The 26,845-nt window shown below is 51.9% G+C and overlaps 1 protein-coding gene across 1 annotated transcript in view; it reads left to right on the top strand.

Annotated features, from left to right (window-relative positions):
* Nucleotides 1-26,845, top strand: part of ITGA11 (integrin subunit alpha 11) — a gene marked incomplete at its 3' end in the record, with an annotated part of 123,230 nt that overhangs the window by 90,162 nt on the left and 6,223 nt on the right. Inside the window, exons 12-24 of the mRNA XM_082846243.1 lie at nt 1,218-1,366; nt 4,477-4,617; nt 4,846-5,049; nt 5,928-6,058; nt 10,387-10,553; nt 11,938-12,080; nt 13,525-13,635; nt 17,070-17,155; nt 18,592-18,799; nt 21,165-21,263; nt 22,838-22,914; nt 24,645-24,734; nt 25,522-25,612. Coding sequence (XP_082702369.1) covers nt 1,218-1,366; nt 4,477-4,617; nt 4,846-5,049; nt 5,928-6,058; nt 10,387-10,553; nt 11,938-12,080; nt 13,525-13,635; nt 17,070-17,155; nt 18,592-18,799; nt 21,165-21,263; nt 22,838-22,914; nt 24,645-24,734; nt 25,522-25,612 — 1,697 coding nt within the window. The remainder of the gene's footprint in view (nt 1-1,217; nt 1,367-4,476; nt 4,618-4,845; nt 5,050-5,927; nt 6,059-10,386; nt 10,554-11,937; nt 12,081-13,524; nt 13,636-17,069; nt 17,156-18,591; nt 18,800-21,164; nt 21,264-22,837; nt 22,915-24,644; nt 24,735-25,521; nt 25,613-26,845) is intronic.

Below are 26,845 nucleotides of genomic sequence, written 5' to 3'. Positions count from 1 at the left end.
CCCTCAATACACGGCCACGTTAGCCACCTGCCATGGGATATCTTGGTCTCACCTACCTTTCAAGCTCCACTTCCCAGAATGCATTTCCAAGAGTCAAACACGGTGTGTCTGGAACCAGAGTAGCCCACCCTACTGCACCCACCCTCCCGGCCACTGCATGGGCTCCTCTATGCATCCCGCAGCCAGACTGGAAGCAACCAGTGACCCGAGAGACAGTGTTACCCACAAACACACAGGCGCACGCACGTGCATGGGCGCGAGCGCGCACACACAGACACACACACACACACACACACACACGCAGGCATGCACACATGGCAGAAGGAGACATGCATCCCCCAGAAACTGCACAGGAACTGCCAACAAGGCCTGACACCCATCTAAAAACTGGGATCCATGATCCAGTTGCCTGGCAGAAAGTGGGACCCGCAGCTTTGCACACCTTCTGGGGCCCCACTTTCAGGAGCGTTGCCTGAAGGTGCTGCACAGTCACTCCCCAGAGCTGGGCGCTTGACTGGAAAGTCACAGAGATCAGGCACACATCCTAAGAACACGGATTGGTGGCCTTTCCCAAAGAGCCTCTGGGTTTCCATCTCTTTCTCTTTTGAGTGCACTGAAAGAAGCCTAGTCACTCCCTCTTTTGAGTTTGCAAAGCTTTGGGGCTGCAGGAGTCCCTGAGACTCCACCTAAATGCCCCGAGCGGAGCAGTTCCTCGCCTCTGCACAGCCAGCTCTTCAGTTTTCGGTGGACCACTTAGCAGGGGGTTCCAGTAATGAAGAGGACACAGATTGATCCCCAGAGAGGCTATTGGTGGGGATCAAACACAAAGCCTGCCCAATATAAAAAGAAATGTGCTAGGGTTTGCCTTTCTCTTTCCTCCCTGTTCCATCATGTACTCACCTGTGAGGCAGGTGAAGCATGTGATGTGCATGTTCCAGGTCAGCAATGCCTATTAGTGGCCCCACCTGGCTTCCTTGATGCCTTCAAGCCGGGGGTGGGCGCAGTGAGTTCTCCCCACCCTTCACCAGCCCTGCCTCTTCCAGGCCTCCTCGGCTGCGCCTGGGAACTACCGCCCTGTGGTATCACATCTGCTCGGCCTGGTCTGAATGCTCTCTGTTCAGCGGCCAGTCCTGTGGCACAGCTGAGCCACACACAGGGCCCTGGTGAGGTCTGCCAGGCCACAGGGCCAGAGACCAGCCTGTTTTCTCCCATGGCAGGATACACAGTCACATCGGTCGTGTCCTCCAGGCAGGGGCGGGTGTATGTGGCCGGAGCCCCCCGGTTCAACCACACAGGCAAAGTCATCCTGTTCACTATGCACAACAACCGGAGTCTCACCATCCACCAGGCCCTGCAGGGCGAGCAGGTAACGCAGGGGAGGCTGGGGGCAGGGCAGACGGGTGGGACTGCAGCTCAGCTCTTCCCTCTCAGGACTGTTCCCAGACCCACAAACGTCCTTCCTGGTTGGGGGCATATGCCTCCTTCACACCCTCCTTAGAGCTGATGCTCCTTCCCCAGGAAACCAGGCCTGGTCCCTGCCGCAGCAAGAGAACCCAGGAGAATTTGCTAGCCCGCACTTCACGGAGCCCTTGTCTCCGGTGCCTTGGCCCGACCTCTGCCCCCAACTACCAGCCTCTTTCTGGTCATGTCTAGAGTTCAGGGCCAGAGGCAGCATCCAGGCTATAGCCTCCCAGCTTGGGCTGCCAGGGCCCGTAGACATCCTGAAGGGGCACTCGTGTTCCTCAAGCCACCTTGGCGCTACCAGAAGTGAGAGGAGTCATGCCTCCACCCATAGCACGGCCCCACGGGTTCACCAAGATGCCAACTTCTTTCCTGTCCCGGAATGGGCACAATGCAGAACTATACGGCTGCCAGTGTCACCGCCCCGGATATGGTGGGCAACCAGGCTGTGCTGCTAAGAGTCTTGTGTTGGATGGTCATGAATGCAAGCTGGAAAGCTATGATAAGAGGCAATGATGGTGAAAAGATCAGAAAACAGGGTCTGATCCAAGTCATTTCAATAGCCCAGGAAAACTGTGGTCCTGAGAAGCAACATAGCTTTTCCAAGGTTATAGGGTAGATTCATGGCTGGGTCAAGTTCGGAATCCAGGACTCTTGGTGGGGCTGTCTACATTATGCTACCTCCTGACGCCCAACCATCCCTAGACCAGGCCACGGCCCCTCCTGCCTGGCAGCATCCGGCATCTGTAGTACCCTGGGCCTGAGCTGAGCCCTGTCCAGGCCCTTATTGTTATTCTTGGCTCACCCCCGGCCCTCCAGAGCCTGGGAACAGCCCTGTCTCCTGCGTTTTCTACTGCCCTTGGCCTGTCACCATGAGGACATGCTCTTTACCGGGTCAAACCTAAATCCCTCTAGCTACAGGGAGCCATCCTTCCACCATTCCTCTTCCCATCCCAGGGCACTGGTGGACCCGGGCACTGCTCTGGCCCCAGCTTCCACCCTGCCCTCCCACACTCTACCCAGGGCTGGCTCTGTCGGGAACCCTAGGCTAGACCTTGAGAGCTGAAGGGAATCCGCTGATGAATTTATGACATTTATACTGCCTGGTTCCATCTCCAACATCCGAATGAGAAACCGCAGCGCTGAAGGCAGCTAAGTTAAGTGGATTCCAAATCACCATGACCCACATAGCTGAGGCCACATGTTTAGACAGGGTCTCCCTCCGCCTCCCTCTTTGCTCTCTGTCTGCCTCTTAATTAATTATTTCATGTGGGCGCATCTCTTCCCCCCCACCCCGTGTTTATGATTTCCTTTTTCCCTCTTCTGTATTTTTATCGTTCTCTTCGGTTAAAAGCTGTTAATGCTTGAGGATAAATTTCTTCTGAAAACACCCTAAGCCAGGGAGGGAGAATCATTGGCTTGAGGGTCAGATGGATCAGAGTTCCAAGCCTCTGGCTGTGACCAGCCTTCTGACCTTGGGCAAGTGACCTGAACTCTCTGAGCTTCAGTTCCTTCCCTGTAAAATAAGGACGATAATCTCTCCCAAGGCAACGTGAGGCTCACACAAGCTAACCTGAGGCTGTAAAGCGTCTCACACAGGGCCTGTCCTTGGGAAGGGCTCCTCTTCTTTCCTGAGCGACCCCTTGCTCCTATAAACATTTACTGAGTACCTCCTGCGTGCCAGGCACGGCACCCATGCCTGGAGGGAACAGGACAGGCACAGCTCCCACTGTCCAGAGGCGCTGGTGGAGGGAGCCGGGGCTGGGGGAGCATGGAGGAGGGACCATTGCGGGGAATGGAGTAGGGAAGGGCAGGGGTGCTTCTAACAGGCACTGACCTGAAGGACGATAGACATTACCGGCAGAGAGGGGAGGGGAGAGGGTACAGGCCAGAGAAAAGTATGTGCAGGGGGAAGCTGGGAAGCCAGCTGGAGCCGGGGGGCTTTTGGAGAGGAGAAATCACTTGGTATGTCGGGAGGGGATGTGGGAGCCAGAGGGTAGGGGACAGAGGCTGGTCTAGGAAGGTCACACTGAAGAGTTTGGACATTTTCCCCCAAAGCAAGGAAGTGGCATGGTCAGCTGCTGGAGGCCACTCTAGCTCCCCGCAGTGGTGGGCTGGAGGGGCCATCCTGGAGGGGGTGGGGCTTTGGAAGTTGCCTCACATGGGGGAGAAGCATCGGAGGAGGCGGGAAGTAGATGGATTCGGGACATGTTTGGCATCCACCAGGTGGACTTGCGGGGAGACTGCAGGCGGGAGAGGTGGAGGGTGGAGCCAGGGAGGACCCTTAGGTTTCTAACCGAGTGGTCAGATGGTGCCCTCACTGAAGGGGGGAACACGGCACCCATGGTGGGAGAGGAACACAGTAAGTGCTCAAATACTGAAAAGAAATCATAAGTTATCACCCAAGGTGCTAAGCCCAGAGTATTTGGAATATAAAAAATTGAAAGTGAGCTAAATGTCCAGCAACAGAGGATTGATTAAATACATTTGGCGCACGTGTAATTCGGAATATTAGAGAATCACCAATGATCATGTTGTAGGAAAAAAATATAACACGTTGGAGAAAATACTCATGATCCATTGTTTTATTTAAAAAATCAGAATATATAAACTATACATCCAGTCCGATCCCAGATTGTAAAAATAAAACCATACACATACACACACACACCCTAGAGAAAACAGTCCAGAGGAAAAATATACTGAAACATCCATGGTATAGTTGGTTGTTGCGACCGTGGGTGACTTTTATTTTCTTCTTCATATGTTGCTTTTATTTTGCTCACTTTTTGCCATCATAATGTATCACTTACAGAATAAATGGCAATCAATAAAATTAAATAATGGAAAGCCGAGTGGGGGCGGGATGGATAACAAGGAGAAAAGAGGGAGGGACCTTCTCATCTGTGCGGCAAAAATTCCGAGTCAAAGGCTGTCCTCAGTTTCCATCCACTGGCGAGCAGAGGCCTCCCAGTAGCCCAGCCCCACGCCCCTCTCCCCATCTCTGTGCCGCAGATAGGCTCTTACTACGGGAGCGAGATCACCTCAGTGGACGTCGATGGAGACGGTGTGACTGATGTCCTGCTGGTGGGCGCACCCATGTACTTCAGCGAGGGCGGAGAGCGGGGCAGGGTGTACATCTACAACCTGAGACAGGTACGGAGCATGGAGGCTGGCCAGCTTTCCAGGGGCACCTGATCCCTGCCTTGATCAGGTGTCCACACCTGTGGAGCAGGGGAGGATGGGAACCTCTTCTGTCATTGGGCTTATATAGCAAGAGAGAAATGGGGAAACGCAGAGGGGATGCTGCAGGCCAGAGGGGGTCACGACCCAGAGAGCCCTTGCCAAGTCCCCCTGAGCCTCTTCCTGACACTGGTTTCGCAGAACCGGTTTGTTTACGATGGAACACTGAAGGATTCCCACAGTTACCAGAATGCCCGATTCGGCTCCTCCATCGCCTCGGTTCAGGACCTCAATCAAGATTCCTACAACGACGTGGTGGTGGGAGCCCCTCTGGAGGACAACCACAGAGGAGTCATCTATATCTTCCACGGCTTCCAGGGCAACATCCTCAAGACACCGAAGCAGGTAATGCCCCCCCTCCCCGGTAGACGGATGGAGCTAGGACTTGGAGTCCTGGTAGCTCACGCCCCGTCCTCACACAGGAAAAGGGAACTTGCCTCAAATCAAAATTTTGAAATGGGTGCATTTGTCTTCAAGCCCTTCCCATCACCCCTTTGGATACCCTCTCCCTGCTTAACTTTATCTCCCCAGCAACAGCAACACAATCCCAAGGACCCAAACCTCACTGGCCCTCATATGTATTCATGCAATTGACTACACGTGGAGAACGCCTGTTTGGGCTCCTCTTCTCTGGAAGTGCCTCAGGCTGGAAACAGTACTCTCTTCCCAAAAGTGACCCATCCCAAGTCCCCTCAGGTCATCACTTTTGCCTACCTATTTTATTAGTAAGATATACCACAGTTAGAGATAATGGTGGGTTACCTGCCAGGTGATGTGTATTTACACCCAGTGGGGAATTCTTTTTTTTTTAAATTGAAGTGTAGTTGATGTACGATATAAGTTACAACACAGTGGTTCACAATTTTTAAAGGTTATACTCCATGTATAGTTATTATAAAATATTGGCTGTATTCCCTGTGTTGTACGATATATCCTCATAGCTTATTTATTGTATACATAATAGTTTGTACCTCTTTATCCCCTACCCCTATCTTGCCCCTCCCCCTTCCCTCTTCAGTGGGGAACACTTTTACGACACACTATTTTAATCCAAAAGAATGACTTAATGGCAGGAATTTCAGGTGCCATAATGGACCAGGAGAGGAGATAGCTTTGGGCCGGGGAAGCTTCCTGATGATTTCAAACAGGCTGTCTCCAGGGCTCCCAATTGCATCTACCCCTTAGGGTGCCCATGCCCAGCTCTTTCCTTCCACTCCCTGCAGAGAATCGCTGCCTCAGAGCTGGCTCCAGGCCTCCAGTATTTTGGCTGCAGCATCCATGGGCAATTGGACCTCGACGAGGACGGGCTTGTGGACCTGGCTGTGGGCGCCCTTGGCAACGCCGTGATTCTGTGGTTGGTTCCCCATTTTTCTTGACTCTTGGGCTCTCCTGAGGGTCATGATGGATACAGGGTTTAAAAGATACGCTTTAGGATCTCTGTCTCTTATCTTTAATCGCTGTGAGCCAAACGCACCCTGTTCTTATCCCGTTGCGACTACAAATTTCCTTTTCATGGAATCACTGTAAGTTATTTTGAAGTCCAAATCCCTCTTCTCAGTGGACTGCTAAGATTTTAGAGCAATTCAGTGGCAAAAAGCCCCTCTTAGAATTTTTCCTAAAAGTTCTGGCTACTTGGTCATTTCTTCCACTCAGCTTCTAAAGCTACTTTAAAGGACAGGCTGAGAATATTCTCATCAGCTGGGAGGCTCTCCCTTCTACCCCAGTGTGAGAGAGGATTTCTTTCCTCCAAACCCCATCTGACCCCTGGTTTCCTTTTTCAGGGCCTCATTTCTGCACCATTCCATCAGATATTTGTCATACATTTGCACTTAGGGTCTCTACTTAGCAATGATCTACAGCTTTAAAAAAAGGGGGGGCGGGGCGCTTTCTAAAAGTCCATCTAAATATTTTACCATGCGATGTGTCAGACACTTTTTGAACCAAAAAAAATTTTAATTTGAGCTAGTTTTTTATATGTTGATACTTTTCATTATAAATACAATAACTTAAAGAAAATTTGTAAAATAAATCACTCAGAGTTTCATCACCTTAACATTACCACTATTAACATTTTGGTATATTTCCCTACCAGCCTATTTCCACCTGCATATAATTTTATATAAACGCAATCACATTTTTCATACAACTTAAGAAAGACGTTAAACAGAGATATCCTGTGACTTCACAGGGAGAATCTTCATGTTCTTGGTCCTCAAGAATATCACGATCCAGTCGGGAAATGTCTTAGTCCAAGTTCCCAAGAAAACAGAGCCTGAGGCTAAAGCTTCTGCGCCTGCGCCCTGGAAGGGGCTTCAGCCCCAGGGACGGAAGTGAGGGTCAAGGGAAACTGAAACAGGAAAGGAGGAGAGAGATATGAGAGGTCGTTAGTTACTGAATGAGCTGCAGTTACTGAATGAGCTGCAGCCCCAGCATCTCCAGAGAGGAGGAAGGAATACAGCCTCTGCTTCCTGCAACAGTCCCTTAGGGGAGCAATGGGGAGCAGCGTATCTGCGGGCTCCTCATGTCCCCCTGTGTCATGGCCAAAGCATCAGCTGCCCCATGCCTCCAGGTGGTGTCCCCTGGCCCTCTAGGCAAGCAGGGTCTCTGCGCGTCCAGCACCGGCTCCACGGCCTCTCCCTGAAGGTCTGCTCTGCAGGTCTTTGGTAGCAACAGCAGCTTGGGCTAAATGTATTCACTGCATTGCAATTCAGGTGAACAAGACCCAGGGTAGAGGGTAGACATGGCCTCTGGGGTCTGTAGGGTGACACATAAACTAAGTCCTTTACAGGAAGCAAGGTATATGCACACATACATCAAAAGAATCAGTCTCACAGAAAGGACTCAGTCAAGCCCTAGCTTGTGAGGTCTAAACCTAAATGCTACCTGAGTAGTGCCGAAACTGTGGGCTGGAGCCCTCTGGGAAGACTTCATAGTCAAACTCCATGGATCTCAAACATGACTACCCTTAGGATCACCTGGGAGCTTTTAAAACTCTCATTGCCCGGGTATTACCCAGACCACTGAAAGCAGAATTTCTAGGGCAGGGGCCCAGGCAGCAGTAATTTTTAAAGACTCTCAGGTGTGTGTTTCCAAACAGAAGGCATTCTCACTTACCTGCTTTGGTTCTCACAATTCCGCATCAGAGAGATCGTGGGACCTGCCCAGTGCAGCCAAGACTCAAACCTGTCCTTCTCACTCCACAGTACAGAGGAGGCGCCATCCCTCTTCCACTACGAAGAGCAGAGTATTAGCACAGATAATCAGGCTAAAAGTCTGAAGCATCTAAAACACACTACACTTATTTCTTTTTACATAAATGCATAGTTTGGAGAGGCAATATTTCCCTTCCCTAACTCTGATCGACTTAGACAATAGAAGTGTAAATAGGCATTTCCTTGGCTGTCTGGATGGGGCAGTGTTGGGATGGATGGCTGGGGGCAGGTCTCTGGAACAATGAGTTATTCTCTACTTTGGCTGCACATTGGAATCACCTGGGGTGCTTTAACACCCACGCTCTCCAAAGTGTGGTCCAGAGACCAACAGCACTAGCATCACCTGAGAGCTTGCTAGAAATGCTGGATCTGCATTTTAACCAGAGCCCCAGGAAATGCACAAATGTATTAAAATCTGAGAAGCACTGCTTTAAGACATGATGATGCCTATTCTTGTTGGATCTGACCTGGAGAGCAACTTGGGCATCAGGATGTTTTTAATTTAATTTTTATTTTATATTGGAGTATAGTTGATTAACAATGTTATACAGGTGTACAGCAATTGATTCCATTATATATATACATATGTCTATTCTTTTTCAGATTCTTTTCCCATGTAGGTTATTACAGAATATTGAGTAGAGTTCCCTGTGCTACACAGTAGGTCCTTGTTGATTATCTATTTTATATGTAGTAGTGTGTATATGTTAATCCCAAACTCCTCTAATTTATCCCTCCCACCACCTTTCCCCTTTGGTAACCATAAATTTTTTTTCAAAGTCTGTGAGTCTGTTTCTGTTTTGTAAATAAGTTCCTTTGTATCACTTTTTAAGATTCCACATATAAGTGATATCATATGATATTTATCTTTCTCTGACTGACTTCACTTAGTATGACCATCTCCAGGTCCATCCATGTTGCTGCAAATGACATTATTTCATTCTTTTTTATGGATGAGTAATATTCCATTGTATATATGTACCACTTCTTCTTTATCCATTCATCAGTCAATGGACGTTTAGGTTGCTTCCATAGCTTGGCTATTGTAAATAGTGCTGCAGTGAATATTGGGGTGCATGTATCTTTTCAAATCATTGTTTTCTCTGGATATATGCCCAGGAGTGGGATTGCTGGATCGTATGATAGTTCTATTTTTAGTTTTTTAAGGAACCTCCATACTGTTCTCCATAGTGACTGTACCAATTTACATTCCCACCAGTAGTGTAGGAGGGTTCCCTTTTCTCCATACCCTTTCCATCATTTATTGTTTGCAGACTTTTTGATCATGGCCATTCTGACTGTTGTGAGGTGACACCTCATTGTAGTTTTGATTTGCACTTCTCTGATAATTAGCAATGTTGAACATCTTTCTGGCCATCCATATGTCTTCTTTGGAGAAATGTCTATTTAGGTCTTCTGCCCATTTTTTGATTGGGTTGTTTGTTTTTTTGATATTGAGCTGCATGAGCTGTTTGTATATTTTGGAGATTAATCCCTTGTCGGTTGCTTCTTTTGCAAATATTTTCTCCCGTTCTGTGGGTTGTCTTTTTGTTTTGTTTATGGTTTCCTTTGCTGTGCAAAAGCTTTTAAGTTTAATTAGGTCCCATTTGTTTATTTTTGTTTTTATTTTCATTACTCTAGGAGGTGGATCCAGAAAGATATTGCTGCAATTTATGTCAAAGAGTGTTCTATGTTTTCCTCTAAGAGTTTTATAGTGTCTGGTCTTACATTTAGGTCTGTAATCCATTTCGGATTTATTTTGTGTATGGTGTTAGAGAATGTTCTGGTTTCATTCTTTTGCATGTAGCTGTCCAGTTTTCCCAGCACCACTTATTGAAGAGACTGTCTTTTCTCCATTGTATATTCTTGCCTCCTTTGTCATAGATTAATTGACCATAGGTGTGTGAGTTTATTTCTGGGCTTTCTATCCTGTTCCATTGATCTATATTTCTGTTTTTGTGCCAGTCCCATACTGTTTTGATTACTGTAGCTTTGTAGTATAGTCTGAAGTCAGGGAGCCTGATTCCTCCAGCTCTGTTTTTCTTTCTCAGGATTGCTTTGGCTTTTGGGGGTCTTTTGTTTTTCCATACAAATTTTTAAATGTTTTGTTCTAGTTCGGGCATCAGGATTTTTTAAAGCTCTCCAGATTACTCTGATGTACGTGCAGGGTTGAAGTGATGAGAAGGCAAAAGGATGTCAGTATGGTCTGCAGCAAGCACAGCCCCTAGGAAAATGATGAAGGGCTGCCTCAAGGGCCTGTGAGGTTGCTTAGCCTGCCCTTCATCCACCTGTACACTTTTTTTGCCCAATCCTGTGACACCTGGACCCCCTCCCTGCATGCCCCACCACTGCCTCACTCCCAGTGGGGGTTTTACAGATCCCATTCTATCTGGCTCTCCACCTTTCCCTGGGTCCCAGCAGAGCAGTCTTGTACCCCACCCAACCCCTGCTTCTCTCCCTCCTCCTGAAGGTCCCGCCCTGTGGTTCAGATCAATGCCAGCCTCCACTTTGAGCCGTCCAAGATCAACATCTTTCACAGGGATTGCAAACGCAGCGGCAGAGACGCCACCTGCCTGGCCGCCTTCCTCTGCTTCACACCCGTCTTCCTGGCACCTCATTACCAAACTTCAACAGTCGGTAAATCAACCCCCTCCCCACTTCCCCAGCTCCAATCTCTCCCCCATGGGCTTTGCATTCGCTCTGTTTCTAAACCTGGGCTTTTGCTGAAATGGGTTTTAAGTGCCAGGTCACACCTAGAGCCACATTTGATGACTTCTAGATGCCCATTCAATGCTCTGATTCCAGGGGGCAGGGAGGGGATCTCATTGCCACGGTAAGAATGGCAGTGAGCAGTGGTGACCAACGTGGGAGAGGTTGGGGAAGCAGGAAATAGTCAGAGAGAGTGTTTGGATCAGAACAGGGGACTGGAAGCAGTGGAACAGTCTGGGGTGTGGAAGCTGTGAAGTCAGATTCAGAGAAAGAGTCAGACGCAGGAGGGGGAGCTAGTAACCAGGGGGTCAGGCAGATGAAGACCCGAGTAGCAGTGGTCATTGCTCAGAGTAGGTGTGAGTCCACAGCAGGGCAGTTTCCTTCTGAGGGTCCATCACTCCCATCCAAGGCTGGGATCAGACACCTGCTTATGACAGCCCTGGGCCCAGGCAGCCCCAGCAAGTGGCAGCTACAGGTTCCAGCACCAGGTTAGACCTGTGCAGGAATTTGGGACCACAGAGAGCGTCTCAGCCAAGGAGCAGGACCGACCAGATGATTAAAAAACGGGTGTCCCAGAAGGAAGATGAGAACAAAGGCAGGCCTGGGTGGTTGTGTCCTTCTTTCAGCTTCTTTCTATGATAGGAGAATGATGCCAAGAACCTGTGCACCCAGAGTGCTGCTGGGGTACCGGAGAAGGGGCTGAGCCTTTCCAGCATTTAGCAAAAGATCAGCCTAGTTGAAGGGGAGGAGGCTGCAGGCCTTAAACCCCAGAACAGCCTTAGGTTTGAGGAGCTGGTGGGCAGGACCTGGCCAGCCCTCCCTAGTGTGATGGGAACTGCCACTTGCAGAGGCTTGGACCCAGACCTGACGGGATCCTAGAGCCGAGGGCGAGGCCCGGGAAGGTGATGGGAGAGGTGGAGAGGTGTGTTGATGCCAGGAGTGGCTCAAATGGAAGCATCATCCTGACCCCTCATCCTGTCTCCCCCTCCTCTTCCACTGCATTCACTCTCCCCTCCATCTTTTCCTCTTTCTTTATGCCTTACTGTCAACTCCATCTTCTTTTCTCCTCCTTCTGCCTCCCTCTTCCTTTAGTTCCTCCCTTTACCTTTTCTCACTGTATCGCTCGCTCTCTGTGTGGGAGTTTCCTGCCTACACTGAGCCTTGTGAGGGGAGAGGAGCAGCACTTCCCCTGGCCAGCCTGGAGGGCTTCCTGGAGGAGGATGACTTTCCAAAGGCTATTTTTAAAGAGAGGCAAACAGTCTTCACTGGAAATATGGCTCCACCTCCATGGCTTGCCCTCTCCTTCCTCTAGGCATCAGGTATAACGCCACCATGGATGAGAGGCGGTACACGCCGCGGGCCCACCTGGACGAGGGCGGGGATCGGTACACCAACAGAGCTGCCCTGCTCTCCTCCAGCCAGGAACACTGTGAGCGGATCAATTTCCATGTCCTGGTGAGCCAGATGCCCAGCAGCCCCACCCACAGAGCCCAAGCTTCTCCAGGAAGGGGACGGAGCTGGGCGAGGTGCTGCCGTGGGAGAGGCAGAGAGCTCAGCTGGTGCCAGGCTGGTTCTGAGCCCCCAGCAGACCTCAGGAGGCCAGGAAGGGGGCAGTGTCCTGGACCTTGGCCATCCCATACTCATGCCCCAGAGCAAAGGCCACTGGGACACACTACTTCCCACCTCACTGTACCCTCCTCTGAAATCTCTTCTTTGCCAGCTCTCAGATGCCCACCATTTCTTAAGCAGGGGATGAAATTCAAGGAGGGAGGTGGGCTCAATGATGTCTAGCAGAAAGGACGGCGGTCAGCCAGCCGGGGCCATGGCTCAGAAGGAAGGGATAAGTAGGCATCAGCTAATAATGAAGACCAGGTAAGGTGGACCAGTGGCATAGACAGGCTTGCGGGGAGGAAGAGAGAGATGCCAGACTGGCAGAGCGGGGGAACCAGTGGGGGCCTGGTGCATGCACCCAGAAACTGCAGACACCCAGCCACAGCTCCAGCCTCGGAGACACAGGCAGGGGACGCTCAGAGCCCACCTGACCCCAATAGTCACTGGGCAAAGGTCAGAGAAACAAGAAGTCCTGGCGTCTGTTAATAGTGTTGCCCCTCTGATGTGTTTACGGGCTGGTTCTCAAAGTGTGGTCCCCAGACCAGCAGCATCTTCATTACCCAGGAACTTTTTAGAATTGCACGTTCTCAAGCTCCATTCCAGACCTAGTGAATCAGAAACTCTCGGGATGGGACTCAGTGTTTTAACCCCCGCCCTCTCCCAGGGTGGGGTTCTGATGCAAGCCCAAGTTTGAAAGTCATTGCCTTAACACAAGGAAGCCACTGGTGTCAAGATTTGGGTTCCATGGCGGGGGCGGGGGGGATTGGGGGATTTTTTAGGCAGCTCTAAGCATCCCCTGGATTGCCGCTATTTTGTTCAACTTTGTTCATTCATTGATTTATTAAGCCTTGTCACAGCGCTAGGACTGTGCTAAGAGGCTTCAGAGAGAGGAGGATTGACACACAATCAGGTAGTTCGGATGCCACGTAAGTGTGTCAGTAACAGGTCTGAACAGAGTGTGGGGATGAGGTGCTGCCTGGCTTCCTAGAGGCCGGGGTGTTGGGGACACAGTTTCCCAGTCTTGAAGGACGAGCAGGAGGTGGTGAAACATGCAGGCAGAGGGGTTGGCATATGCTGAGCCAAGGGCCCTTTCCAGGAGCAACACTCTCCTGCTACGGACCCATCTGGGAACCTCCGTGCACTCACGGACGCTAAGCTCCACGGACTCACGCTCAGGGCTGGTGAGGCAGCTACCCTCCCAGCTTCGGGAGGTAGAAGTTCTCTCAGTGGTCCTGGCTATGACACAGATGTTCCCTCTGTCCTCACCCCGTTCTCGTCTCCCACACAGGACACTGCTGACTACGTGAAGCCAGTGACCTTCTCCGTCGAGTACTCCCTGGAGGACCCCGACTATGGCCCCATGCTGGACGACGGCTGGCCCACGACCCTCAGAGTCTCGGTACGTCCCGGTGTCCAGGCAGCAGCTTTGACACACACCCCACCCCCTCCCCTCGCCTCCTCCCAGAAGCCCAGGCTTTGTGACAGGCACAGAGGAGTTCTTCCCCTGCCTCACCTTCCCACCTCCTGCCCCGCAAATTCCCAACAGGTTCCTCCCCTCCTTCCTCATGACTCGTGCTGAGCAATTTCTTGAAGGTAAGGACCTGGCCTTCTCCTGTGCAAGGCTCCCGTATCCCCAGCAGAGAGTGAGCCTGGAGTGGGTCCTGAGATTCACAGGACCCGAAGGGACCTTAGTTCTCAATCGCCCACTTCCCTCATTGACAGACGAGGAGACTGGAGGCCAGAGAGAATGATTCAACCACTAGAGCCTAGTCTGCCCTTGTTGAGTGATCGACTAATTAACACACAGTCCTCCTAGCCTGCTCCAAGTATTCCAAAAATAAGTAGTTTTAGCCTCATCATTGCCTCTGCACCCCCCAAACCCACCTTTTCTAATCCCTGGCTCTAAGGGCATCAGACTTTTCTGGTAATCTAATATGCAGACGCTCCCTGCATCTGCAACTCCATATAAATCCCACACAAAGAAAACGTCAGACAGTTATCCATTCTGCCTGAGCTGTGCTAGGAGAGCAGGCAGAATAAACCCCGGGCATTTAGGAACAACTTTCAAATACACCACAGTGCTCTTAAGACCGTGACCTACGAGGTCCAGCCTCTGAGCAGTGTCTCTGAGAATTATTGGGTTGGCCAAAAAGTTCATTCGGTTAATGACTACATTGTTCAATAAAGTTCTTCGTGAAAGTGAAAAATGTGTCTTTTATTTTTACTTAAAACCAAACAAACTGTTTGGCCAACCCACTATATAGAATCCAGCCAGCAAACAACAATTTCAGAATTACTCCCATGCTTGCCTGTACTTCTCCTACACAAAAGAACTGTATAGTCAAGAGCAAGGCTTATGAAAATCCCCCCTCTGCTCTCGTTCTCCCCCATCAGCCCCCTCAGCTCCTCCCTCTTCCCAGAGCTCCCACATCCTACCACCCACCCCTCAACCTTCACACCTTCCCTCTTCTCCTGATTCTGCATCACAGATGTGTAAGAGAGACTGTCTGAAAACGCAGTTCAGGAGAGGGGGAGATACTGACCTGGCAAAGCTGGAATCCTCGTTAGTGAGCCACGAGAGGGGGAAAGCTGGGTGCCCTGAATCTTAATATTTTTCCCATCACAGTCATCACAAGGCCACTATAGCAAATGAATGAGTACATGTCACTCATTCTCTAAGCATGTTGAAGCCCATGATGCAGAGGAACGTGCAGGACACTCTCTGCTCTGATGCTGATGATACGGGTGCAAGGTGGTGATAAGAGTCATAGGTCAAGTCAAAGAGGGGAGTAAGCTCAGAGGAGGTGTCATCAAGCGGTCAGATGATAGGTCAGGGGGGACTTTCTGGAGGAGGTAGCTTTCCCCTGGACCTTTAGAATAGACGTGAGATGGGGACGATGGGCTTACTCCAGGAAAGCTGACGGCATAGTCAAGGTGTGGACGTGGGAACAAGCAGGGTGAAGGGAAGTGTAAAGAAAGGATGAGAAATAGAGCTGAAAAAGTCAGTCTGGGCATATTACCAAGGGCTTTGGATAGCAGCTAAATGTCTAAAAATCTTGTTAAAATAGATTTCTAGCCCCCAGAAAATTAGAAACATTCTTCCCATCTCTCTGCTACAAATTCTTATTTAGCTTCTCCTCAATGCCCAGCACTGTTCTAGTACCATAAAATCTTGCCTCTTGGGAGAATGAGCCATTCCATACAGTTGAGTGTAACAGTTACTTATCATGTTAAATTATCCCTTTTAATCAAATGGATAGAAATTTTTCTGAAGGTTATTGTATAGTTTTCACACTTGAACAGTATGCTGGGCGGGCTGGGGTGTACTTCATCAGAGACTTGAAATCACCAAGATGAACATAAGTGCTAGAATACAGTGAAGCCCCCAAGGGCTTCCAAAGTGTCTAGAGCTATGTCCTGGCATTGAATGCCTCGCTTTGCCCTCCTTTATATGGCTCTGCTGTCTTCCTTGCTGGCTGCTTCGAGCTGCAAATCCACCATGTGATGGGGAAGCCAAGGGGCAGGCTTGATAGAAACATGTCTGAAATAAGAGCACGTGGATCTGAGTGAGGGCCAGGGAGCTCCCCTCTGAGAAGTTAGTGAATATAAGGTACGCCTGGCCTTTCCCATCTCCCGTCCCCTGATTCAGGCTGTGCTCCTGGTGCGGACAGTTCCACTCCTCAGCTCCAGACTTGAACACCCGCCTACCTGCTGAGCCCTTCTCCCTGGATGGGCCACAGGCACTTCAAACTCAGTGTGCCCCAAACTGATCCCCTCCACTGAACCCCTCCATTTATAAATGAATGGTGAGGCCACCCTTCCAGACACTCAAAAGGAAGCTTGGCCAACATCCAGGACCCTTTCCTCCCTTTCAGTCCTGATGAACTCCAGGTCCTGCTGCTCTCACCTCTGGGGTTACTAACCTGTTTCCCCCCACCCCACCCCACCCCCACACACACACACTCTACCACACTGACACCGTTGTCATCCCTTGGATGAACATTGCAGCAGCGTCCTTAGTGGTCTCTCTGCCTCTACTCTTGACCCTTCCAGTCCATCCACCCACAGCAGCCAGAGGGAGCCTTCGATATGTGGGTCTGGGAGGACACGACCCCAAGACCCTGTTAAGACATGACCCCGCCCATCTCTGCATCTCCTGTACCCCTTACTACAGCAACACTAAACAGCCGTCATTCCCAAGCTTGCCATGCTGCTTCATGCCTCAGGCCCTTTGCACAGACTCGTCCTTCCTCCCAGACTTCCCTCTCCCTCTGGTCCATCCAGCTAACTCAGTCATCCTTTGGAACTCTGACCTACTGTCATTTCTCTGAAGCCTTCTCATCTATGGGCCAAAATAACTGTTTCCTCCCCTCTGCCTCTTCTATTCCTCATACAGATTTTTTTTTGCACATTTCACACTATAATTATTTGTTCACACACTCATCTTCCCCATGAGCTGAGAACAGAAGCTGTGTCTTCCTCATCCTATATAACCAGTAACAGAGCGCTTGCTCCCCGCAATAAATGATCAATCAGTGTTGACTGGCACTGGGTAAGTGGGTGTTCTGTGCTAACAGCTCAGCTAGGGACTGAAAGGGACCTGGGAGGAGTTGAGTTTTGAGCCATGTTCCAAAGAAGGGACTGTCTATGCCAAAGCATGAGAAATAGCAGCATGGTGCTGTGAAAAAGGCAGAAAAAACAAAGCCAGTGTCTAGTGCCGCAGAAAGAGGAGCTGGCGTGCTGTGGAGATAAGGGATGGCCCACAGCAGAGATGGGGGCTGGAAGCTCAGGGTGCCCTATCCAGCCACCCATACCTGCCTCTCTCTGGCCCAGGTACCCTTCTGGAATGGCTGCAATGAGGATGAGCACTGTGTCCCTGACCTCCTGCTGGACGCCCGCAGTGACCTGCCCACAGCCATGTGAGTAGGCTTCCCCCCACCCCCACACTGACTCCTTTCCCTTCCCTGCTGGTGGATCTAGGCTCCCAGGGCCCTGGATGACAGTCCTGCACATGCTTCTCCTAGGCAGCGAGGACCAAACACTGAACTTGGAGCATGGTTCTAGCTCAGGCTCTGCCTCTAACTCCTGTGTGACCTCAGGCAAATACCTTGCCCTCTCTGGGCCTCAGTGACCTCCTCTGTAAAATGAATACTGTTAGTCTAATCCAACCTCCTCAAACTTTTGTTTAGAAAAGGAATCCTTTCTTTGGAGCCTGCACTATAAAACAGATAAAAGGTAGAGACTGAGGACCTACAGTTCTTGGTGTTCATTGTCTAACCCCCAGACTAGATGACTTCTAAGGTCCATGGACTGACCACTTGGGCTCAGTACTAAGGAGATTAGCAGAGGATGAGTAGGGTGCTCACAATCCCCTGGAGGAAATAAACTGGCAGGGCTTCCCTGGTGGCGCAGTGGTTAAGAATCCGCCTGCCAATGCAGGGGACACAGGTTCGAGCCCTGGTCCGGGGAGGTCCCACATGCCGTGAAGCAACTAAGCCCGTGTACCACAACTACTGAGCCTGCGCTGTAGAGCCCACGTGCCACAACTACTGAAGCCCGCGTGCCTAGGGCCCATGCTCTGCAACAAGAGAAGCCACCACAATGAGAAGCCCATGCACTGCAACGAAGAGTAGTTCCCGCTCACTGCAACTAGAGAAAGCCCACGTGCGGCAACAAAGACCCAACGCGGCCAAAAATAAATTAAAATAAAATAAATTTATAAAAAAAAAAGAAACTGGCAGACAAGGAAAAATACTGATCCTATTTCAAATTTATGTAATATATTTTAAAATAATTTATGCTCAGCTTTTATTCAACTATGAAATGATTAGATAGAAGATACATATACAATAAATGGAAATAATACAACACTACTATATATAAAAATAGATAAAAAACAAGGATCTACTGTACAGCACAGGGAACTATATTCAATATCTTATAATAACCTATAAGGGAAAAGAATCTGAGAGAATATATGTGTGTGTGTATGTGTGTGTATGTGTGTGTGTGTGTGTGTGTGTGTATACATATATATATATATATGTCTGAATCACTTTGCTGTACCTGAAACTAACACAACATTGTAAATCAACTATACTACAATAAAAATATAAATAATAAAATAAATAAAAAATAGAAATAGTACATCCAAACCTTGTAGAAGGATGAAGAAGCAAAGATTCTAACCATCTAGGCTAATAATCAGGCTTGTCTCCATATTGACCTCTGAGCTTCCTGGCAGCCAAAGCCAAAAGGAAAACATGCTGATTGGAGAGGTGATACATGCCCAGTGAGATCTACCCCTGCATTCCCCATTCCATGTGCCTGATTCCTGCTGGTCTCTTTCCCACAGGGAGTACTGCCAGAGGGTGCTGAGGAAGCCTGCCCAGGACTGCTCTGCGTACACACTGTCCTTTGACACCACGGTTTTCATCATAGAGAGCACACGGCGGCGGGTGGCAGTGGAGGCCCTGCTGGAGAACAAGGGCGAGAACGCCTACAGCACAGTCCTAAATATTTCACAGTCAGCAAACCTGCAGTTTGCCAGCTTGATCCAGAAGGTAAGACCTCGGTGGCCTGCCTGGCCTGCCTCAGGGGAGGGGCTGAGGCGGGAAAGGAGGGGTCCAGGTAGGGGGCCTGGCTGCACGTTAGAATCACCTGGGAGCTTAAAGATACCTGTGTTCAGACTTCTCCAGGACTTTCTAATTGATGTGGTCTGGGTGGGGCCTGGGTCAGTCCACTTCTAAAGCTGCCCAGGTGATGTCACTGTGCAGTCCGGGCTGAGAAACATGGGGAGAGGGTGGTCTGAGCCTTTCAGACCATGGAGAGGAATATCCTTCAGCCTGCGCCCTTGGCCCTTGTTAGGGGCACACACACACATACACACACCCGCACATGTGCACACTAGTGCATACACACCCTCTGCCTACAGTTCATCCTCCAGGCTTTTCCACAACAGTCCTTCTAACAAGAATCAGAACCGATTTCTCCCCACTTTAAAACCTCCCATCATTCCCAGTTGCTTTCACAACAGATCCCGAATTCCTTGTGGTTGCACTCAAGGCCCTTCCTGCTTCCCCAGCCACACCTGCCACTTCTGCCCTCACCCCAACACCGGTAGTCCCACTGGCCCCCACTGTTTCCCAGCGCACCTGCCCTTTCACACTAAGGCCCTACCGACCACAGACCCCTGCCTGAGACCCCCTCCCTCATTTCCTGAGAAGCTCCTGCTTCCTCGTGGTAACCCCTTACAACGCCTGCTTACATTTCACCCTCACAACAACTCCAGGAGGTGGTGGCGGTCATCGTATCCCCCTTTACAGAGGAGGAAACTGAGGCACAGAGAGGGGTTAAGTGGCCTGAACAGGACCACACAGCCAGCAAGTGGCAAAGCGGGATTCCCACCCAGCAGCTGGCTCCGGAGCCCACGTTTCACGAGAGAGCATGGTCCCCATGCCACGCTCTCTGGGGTGGCTTCCTGAAGCCCCAAAAGGCCACACAGGGCCCCTCGGCCCTCACAGCTCCCTGGCGCAGCCCTACGTGTGCTCTGTGGAAATCATCAGTGTCGAGCGCGAGCGCTGCCCCGTTATAACCCTGAACTCCCAGAGGGTGAGTGCCCTGTCTCAGCCACATCTGTCCCCAGGGCTGGGCACAGAGAAGTCCCTCAAGACATGTCTGTTGAACCATCCTAGGACATCGTTGTCATGTGTGTGTACTGGGGTTCCCAGGTCCCCTCAAACACAGTCTCTGTCCTCACAGATCTCCGTGTCCATCTGGAGCCTGGGGTGCAGCATAGGAGAGCCAGCAGTGCCCTTCTGTCCTCACCTCCACCACCCCTTCCTCACTGGACCGGAGAGAGGCAGGACGGGCCCCTCCTCAGCCACACACACACACACACACACACACACGCACACACACACACACACACACACACGCGTGAGCTGTTTTATAGCCAGAAGGGGAAGCTGAGTGGAGTGAGGCCCCTGAGAAAAGAGGGGGGCTGCCTGCGGTGTCCTCCCTTTCCCCTCAGTGGGCCCCCAGTGTCCTCAGACAGACTTCAAGTTCAGTGCAAAGGACCTGAAGGAGGGGCTGTCAGTGCAAAGTCAGTCCCTCTGTCAGGCCCAGGTCCTGTTCCAGGGCCCAGAGTGAAGACGACCAGCCCACCTGATGGTCTTTCAAAGGCCTCTCCTCCCAGAGGCTTTGTGTCTGTTTGGCTTTAGGGTATTTAGGGGAAACTGAGCCCCAAACCTGCATCCATCTCTTCCTGCTTCCCTGGCCCTGAACTTTCCAAGACCAATCTCGTGCCTGTTCATAACCCTAGGGGGAAGGAATCATGGAATTTTGTTTCTGTGACGCAGAAGGGCTTTGGAAACGTGTTCTGTGAAAGGCTGTGTCTGTACACACACAGGCGCGTGAGCACACACACTTGGCAGGTGGTGTGTGTAGGGCTAGCCTGCAGCCTGGCTCCTTCACCTCCCCAGCGTCCATCCCCAGCCCGGGAGATGCTCACAGCTGGAGCTCAGCAGGGACCTCGAGTGGAGGAAGCCACTTGCTGGTGGTCTGCGCTAGCTACCTCCCGTCTCTGGGGCTCAGTGACCCCACCTGTAAGCTGGATGATAAGTCCCGCCTCTGGGCTTGATCCAGAGAGAATGACAAATCATATACGTGAGCGCCTGCCCACTCTCTCCACGACCCGTCACAGCTGAGCCAGCCCTCCGCCCCCGCACCGGGCTCCCACCATGCTTTGCGGTTTCCGCACCCAGAGCCAAGCTGCACCCGAGCCTCCAGGGCCCCTGTGATCCCAGGATCTGTGGCCTGTGCTGCAGCTTCAGCCTGGGCAGTTGGGGGGCCAGGGGCAAGGGTGGCCCCCCCACCCGGGTCTCGGGCCCCACCTAACTGGTGCCCGTGATGCCCCCATCGCCCCAGGACGACTCGGACGGCAGCATCGAGTGTGTGAACGAGGAGAAGAGGCTCCACAAGAAAGTCTGCAATGTCAGCTACCCCTTCTTCCGGGCCAAGGCCAAGGTTGGCGCTGGGGTGGTGTGGGGAGGAAACGGGGCGGGTCGGGGAGGCACAGGGGAGGCAAGAGAAGTGGAAGGGAACAGCGTGGAGGACTGGGGAGGAACGGAGAGGCCTGAGGACGCCTTTTAAGTAGGTTGGTTTTTTCTCCCATGAAATGGCCTTCAAGTGACCTAATTACCCAGCCATCCCCAGGGCTGACAGCGCACCCCAGGAGAGCACCGGGACCCTCACCTCAGGGGGAATCCTACCACTCCCACCCACCACTCTCCCACCTCCTCTTGGCCATTTACCCCACTGTCCTGTATCCTAACCCGTTTTTAGAATGTCCAGCCTCTGTCATGGTGCTGTGCCTGGGGAGAGATGGGAAGAAAAATGAACGTTTCTTGAGCGCCTACCATGTGCTTAAAAGTACATGTGAAAAGAGTGTAGGGATGGGAGAGGTAGACTCCAAACCGTGGGGACGTTTGCCCATCACCCCCGGGCAGTAGGCAGGCCCTGAAGGTTCTAGAGCAAGAGGAGACCTGACTGAGGCCGAGCTGCTTGTAGAGTGGGAACCAGACAGAGGGGAGCTTGAGGTAGGGGCCACCTAGAGAGCAGCAGTGTGTTCCCAAGAGCAAGGTCTGCAAGGCTGGGGGAAAGGGAGGAGAAGGGGGAGAGAGATTAGGGCTCCTGGCAAAAGAACCTCCCCAGTGCGACAAAAGTCAGGATTGTGGTTTTTGAGGTGAGGCGCTGACGCACCCAGGAGCTCTTGGGTGAAGACCCAGGGGGAGCAGCGCACAGCCCAAGCTTCCCCCCCCCCACCCCCGATCCTGCAGCGCTCAAGGAGTAGCCATCCCCGCACCCCACCCCTGCCACCAGGTCTCCTTGGGAAACCCTGTGAGGGTCAGACCTGGGAAGAGCACGAGAGGTCTGTGCAAAGCCCCAGTAGCGCCACCAGGTGGGGCAGAAGGTAGCAAGGAGGGTCAGATGTCAAAGGGCACAATCAGGGGACCCAGGCCCTACTCCTGGGTGAAGGCCAAGGGAAGCACCAGGACCTGGGCAGTCAGAGCGGTGGGAGGGCCGCTGGACAAGGAGACAGGTGTGTGACTAGCCTCGGGTAGCCTGGGACAGCCTTCACCCTTCTCAGCCTCACACCTGTTCACACGCAAGAACGGGGGGGTGCATGAGGGGGTCTTATCACTAGATTCTAGCCCCCACTTCCTGCGATGCATGTTGATGGCCATCTCCCCTTCCCACCATCAAGTGCCCCCCAGAACTTCCTGCAGAAAGAGTCTGAAGTTGGATTTGCAGTCTTCTAGTTGCCTGTAGTTAAAAACAAAAAGGGAGAGGGCGGAGGGCTGGCCTCACAGCCAAGGAGCCCCAGCAGGGGAGCTGTTGACCTCGGCTGCTTCCCCGCCATGGCCCCTGAGCTCAGCTCACAATACTCCAGCACCTGGTCCTCCCTCCCCCAGCCCACTCCCTGCCAGCAGGGCCCACCAAAAGGGCAGGGGTTGGGAGGGGCGGGCCAGGGCTGGTGTGGGCAGTGCTCAGACAGGCAGTTCCCAGCCAGTCCGGCTCCAGCGACTTCTTCCTTGTAGGTGGCTTTCCGTCTAGATTTCGAGTTCAGCAAATCGGTCTTCCTGCACCACATGGAGATCCAGCTCACAGCGGGCAGGTCAGGGCTTGTCCGCTCCTTCTCCCTCCCTGCTCGCTACTCCTGGGCCCTGTTCTGCTGCTGGGAACTGCCCCTCCCCACACCAAATCCCCCGCCAAGCCTTGTCCATCGCTGCCCTGCCTGGGAGGGCCCTGGGTCAGTCCCCAAGTGCGGGCCAACCTGCTGCCTGCTGTGCTGCTGCCATTCTTCGTTCCTGGGCAGCTTGGATATAAATAATAATACCCTCAGCTTTCTACAGCATTTTATATAGCAATTATTTAAAAGCCCTACAGTTATAAAGTACTATGCACGTAATATCTCAGTCAGTCCTCACAGCAGCGCCTTCACACAAGCAAAGCAGGGCTTATTCCCCACCCTACCCCACCTCCCAAGTTACAGGTAAGAAAAGGAAAGCTCAGAGAGGTTGAGTGAATTTCCCAACAACACACAGCATGTAAATAGTACAGTTGGGAGCTAACTAGTTTTCCTACTCCTTATCCAGTGCTCTTTATGTCCTGGTCGCTTCTCTCCCCTTGGAAACTTCCAATTTTAAAAGACCTTTCATTACTCTTTGTGGGTCTGTCTGTCTCCCAGGCCTCCCTGAGGCAGCTTGCTGTAGGTTGACCCCGTGAATCGCCCATGTCAGTAATAAACACACGGAGGTGAGGAGGAATTCTGGCTGCTCTGGAGCCTTATAAACCCTCCTGAGAACTTGTCCACACTGAGAAATAAACACTCCAGGCAAACCGAGCACCGACATTCCAACACACACACCCATGCGCAAACCAGTCAGCGGTCACAGGAGTGCTGGGGGTCAACACAGCAGCATGTGCGTGTATCCAGGATAGTTAGCCAAACTGTGCGCTCTGGTGGAATCCTCACTTGACATGAGGAGAAGTTTGTAAGATGTGTTGATATCTTAAGGCCTCCCTCTTAGAAAGCAGTTTGTTCTCACAGGGCCATGAACGCCCTTGCCTGCAGTGTCCTTGGCAGTGTGGGTGCTGGCGGGTGTTTGTGAGTTAGGCATATATAGGCAGGGGACACTGGGCATCTGTGTGTGTCAGATCTCCCTTTTCTAACTAAGCACCTATCTGGGGTAAGGTTTCCGAAGGAAATCAAACAGTGTATGTCATGAGCAGAAATCACACCTTTTTTATGTCTAAATGATCTGCTCCGGTAGTTCACGGTGCTCAGAAGCGAAGGGAAGCATATTCAACAAAACTTCCTCTAATGCCTCTGAATTTCACTCTCCAGCCTTTTCAAGGCAGCATAGCCCCCATGGGAGCTGGCGCACCCCTAGTCAGCTCACGGGGGGTCGGCTCAAGGGTCAGTAAACGCTCTGCTGTGAATTCCTCATGCTCATTCCCCTCTCTTGGGCAGACCCTTGCCCTGGAGGCATCATCTCCCGGGGCGGGGGGTAGGTAGCATAGGATTTGCCCATCTGACAGATGAGGAGGGCACACAGGCCGCTGTGACCAAGCTGGCGCCGTCCTCCCAGCCTCCAGCCCAGATGTGCTGCACCCAGAAAGAGGGCAGGGAAAGCTGAGGTCTCCAGGTCCCCTGCCTCCCCGGCCCTTCCCCTCCCGGGAGACCCCTCTGATGACCCTGCTGGCTGGCTGCTCTGGTGCAGCAGACCTAGACGCACGGGGATGCTGCTTCTCAGCCCGACTTGGACCCCCCCTGCTGCCCTGAGCTGGGTGGAGGGAGGGCTGTCCCTTCCTGACCACAGGCGCTGCCGGCTCTCCTTGCAGTGACAGTGACGAAGAAGAGAGCACCAAGGAAGACAACACGGCCCTCCTACGCCTGCACCTCAAGTATGAGGCTGACGTGCTCTTCACCAGGTGGGCCGCGGCCCCAGGGCCCTCGTGCTGAGGGACTATGGGAAGCAGCCGGGTATGCCCCTTGAGAGTGCACCCGCCTTGTCCATGGAGGGGAGGTGGCATCAACATGGAGGAAGAAGAGATACAGACCTGGTCCCCAGGGAGCTCCCCGCAGTGGGGGAGGGGAAGGGCTGGAGCAGCAGGCAGTATCCACCCCAGGTGCAGGCTATAAGCGGAGGAATGGTCTGCAGAGAATTTTAAAATAGTCAAACCTGCTAAAAAGTCCATCTGCATTTCATTACCACTTTGCACTAGCAATTCTAAATAGCATCAGTGAGAAAATGCTTCTCCCTGCAGGGCAGACTGCTCCCACCGCCCACCCACCTCAGTCTGCCAGTGGTCCCCAGTGTGCCCCCTGAGAGCTCCCAGGAGGGCAGAGAAGTCAGAAGGTAACCACAAACAGACAGAAAGTTCAGGTCCTCCCACAGCCACCACTAGAGGCTGGAACACTGCAGTGGGCAAGTTCATGATCAAAAGAGGCCATGCCCCTGGGCAGGAGGCAAGGGCAGGGGTGGCAAATAACTTGCTCTTCTGGTTCATGGCCATCCCACACACGAGTTCATCTCAGAGTTTATTCCTGCTGAGCCTCAGAATCCTTCCCAACACAGCACTCCCAATGGACACAAGAGGAAACGTATTTGCTGTGGTCTAGGGGGAGGCGGGTGCATGCCCACACCCTCTTCCATTCGTTTATCCATCTAGCCTACACTGACTGAGCTCATGGCGACCCTGTCCTCTGTCCCTGCAGGAGCAGCAGCCTGAGCCACTACGAGGTCAAGCCCAACAGCTCGCTGGAGAGATACCATGGCATTGGGCCTCCCTTCAACTGTGTTTTCAAGGTTAGTCTGGAAGGGAGTCAAGCAGACAGCGAAAGACAGGAGCTGAGGATCCCCCATCTGGGAGGGGAGGAATCTGGAATCATTGCTAGCGCCTGGGGTTCAGCCTCAACCCTGCCACCCATTCACTGTGTGACTTTAGGCAAGTCCCTTCCCCTCTCTGGGGCTCTCAGTCCTCATCTGGAAAATTATGGGGCTGAACTGGGAGGACGTGTCAGTGAAGATTAGGTGTAGCTGCTTATAATTTTTAAAGTATGAAAAAAAAACAGTGGTCTAAATGCCCTGGGGTTTATTCTCTCCCATAAAAGAAGTCCAGAGTTGGCAGCTTTACAGAGTCATCCGGGATTGGGTCTCCTTGTGTCTGTTCCACCATCCTCAACATGCAATCATCAGCCTATCAAGTTCACCTCATAGTCCAAAGTGGCTGCAGCTCCAGCCATCACGTTCTCATTCCAGGAAGAAGGAAAGGGAGAAGAGCAGACCAGACCCCTGCCTACTAAGAAACCTCCTTGGCAGTTCCTTGCACTTCCAATTACTTCTCATTGTCCAAAATGGTGTGATTCAGCTGTACGGGAGGCTAGGAAATATGCCTTTTTGTCTTGCTTTCTGTCACTAGGAAGGAGGGAGAAGGAGAATTAGGAAGCAGTTTAGAGTCTCTGCCACAGTGTGCCCCAAGATCTCCCCAGCCCTAAACTGCTGAGTGAGAATTGGGAGCAGGCAGACAGCTGGAAACATGCAGATGCCTCAGTGGCTCATCCAAGAGAGATTTAGTAACCTGCCCAAGGCCACACAGCTCATCTGTGGCGGCAGCCCCCGGTTATGTGCTCAGGCTTTCTGATTCCAAAGCCCTATTTGTGATCACTGTGGCTCTGACACCAAATGTGTCACGGCTAGAACGTGAACCAACGCACACTCACTATTTACATCCTGCATCAGTTACTGATTATTTCTCACAATAAAGGAATTGTTGTCACCACCTCCACCCCGACCTCTGTCCAGGGAGGCCACCAGCACCACAGCCAAGAGAGGGTGAAAAGGGAAGTAACCCTTGCTGTCAGCCTCGTGGCCCCCGAGTGACCCATCCTCAGCCTCCAGGAGCCCATCCCTTTCAGCTTTCATGCAGTTTCATCCTGTAGCCCCCCGCTGAGATCTGGAAGAGCTTTGGAGCATCTACAGTGAAAAAGCCAGGGGGCTTGAAGGGGCCTGGCTGGGGGGATCGCCCCGTGAGCCTCGTCC

This window comes from Leucopleurus acutus (assembly GCF_964270905.1).
Source record: "Leucopleurus acutus genome assembly, chromosome: 1".
Taxonomy (NCBI): Eukaryota; Metazoa; Chordata; class Mammalia; order Artiodactyla; family Delphinidae; genus Leucopleurus; species Leucopleurus acutus.
This window is presented reverse-complemented; position numbering and strand designations above follow the sequence as displayed.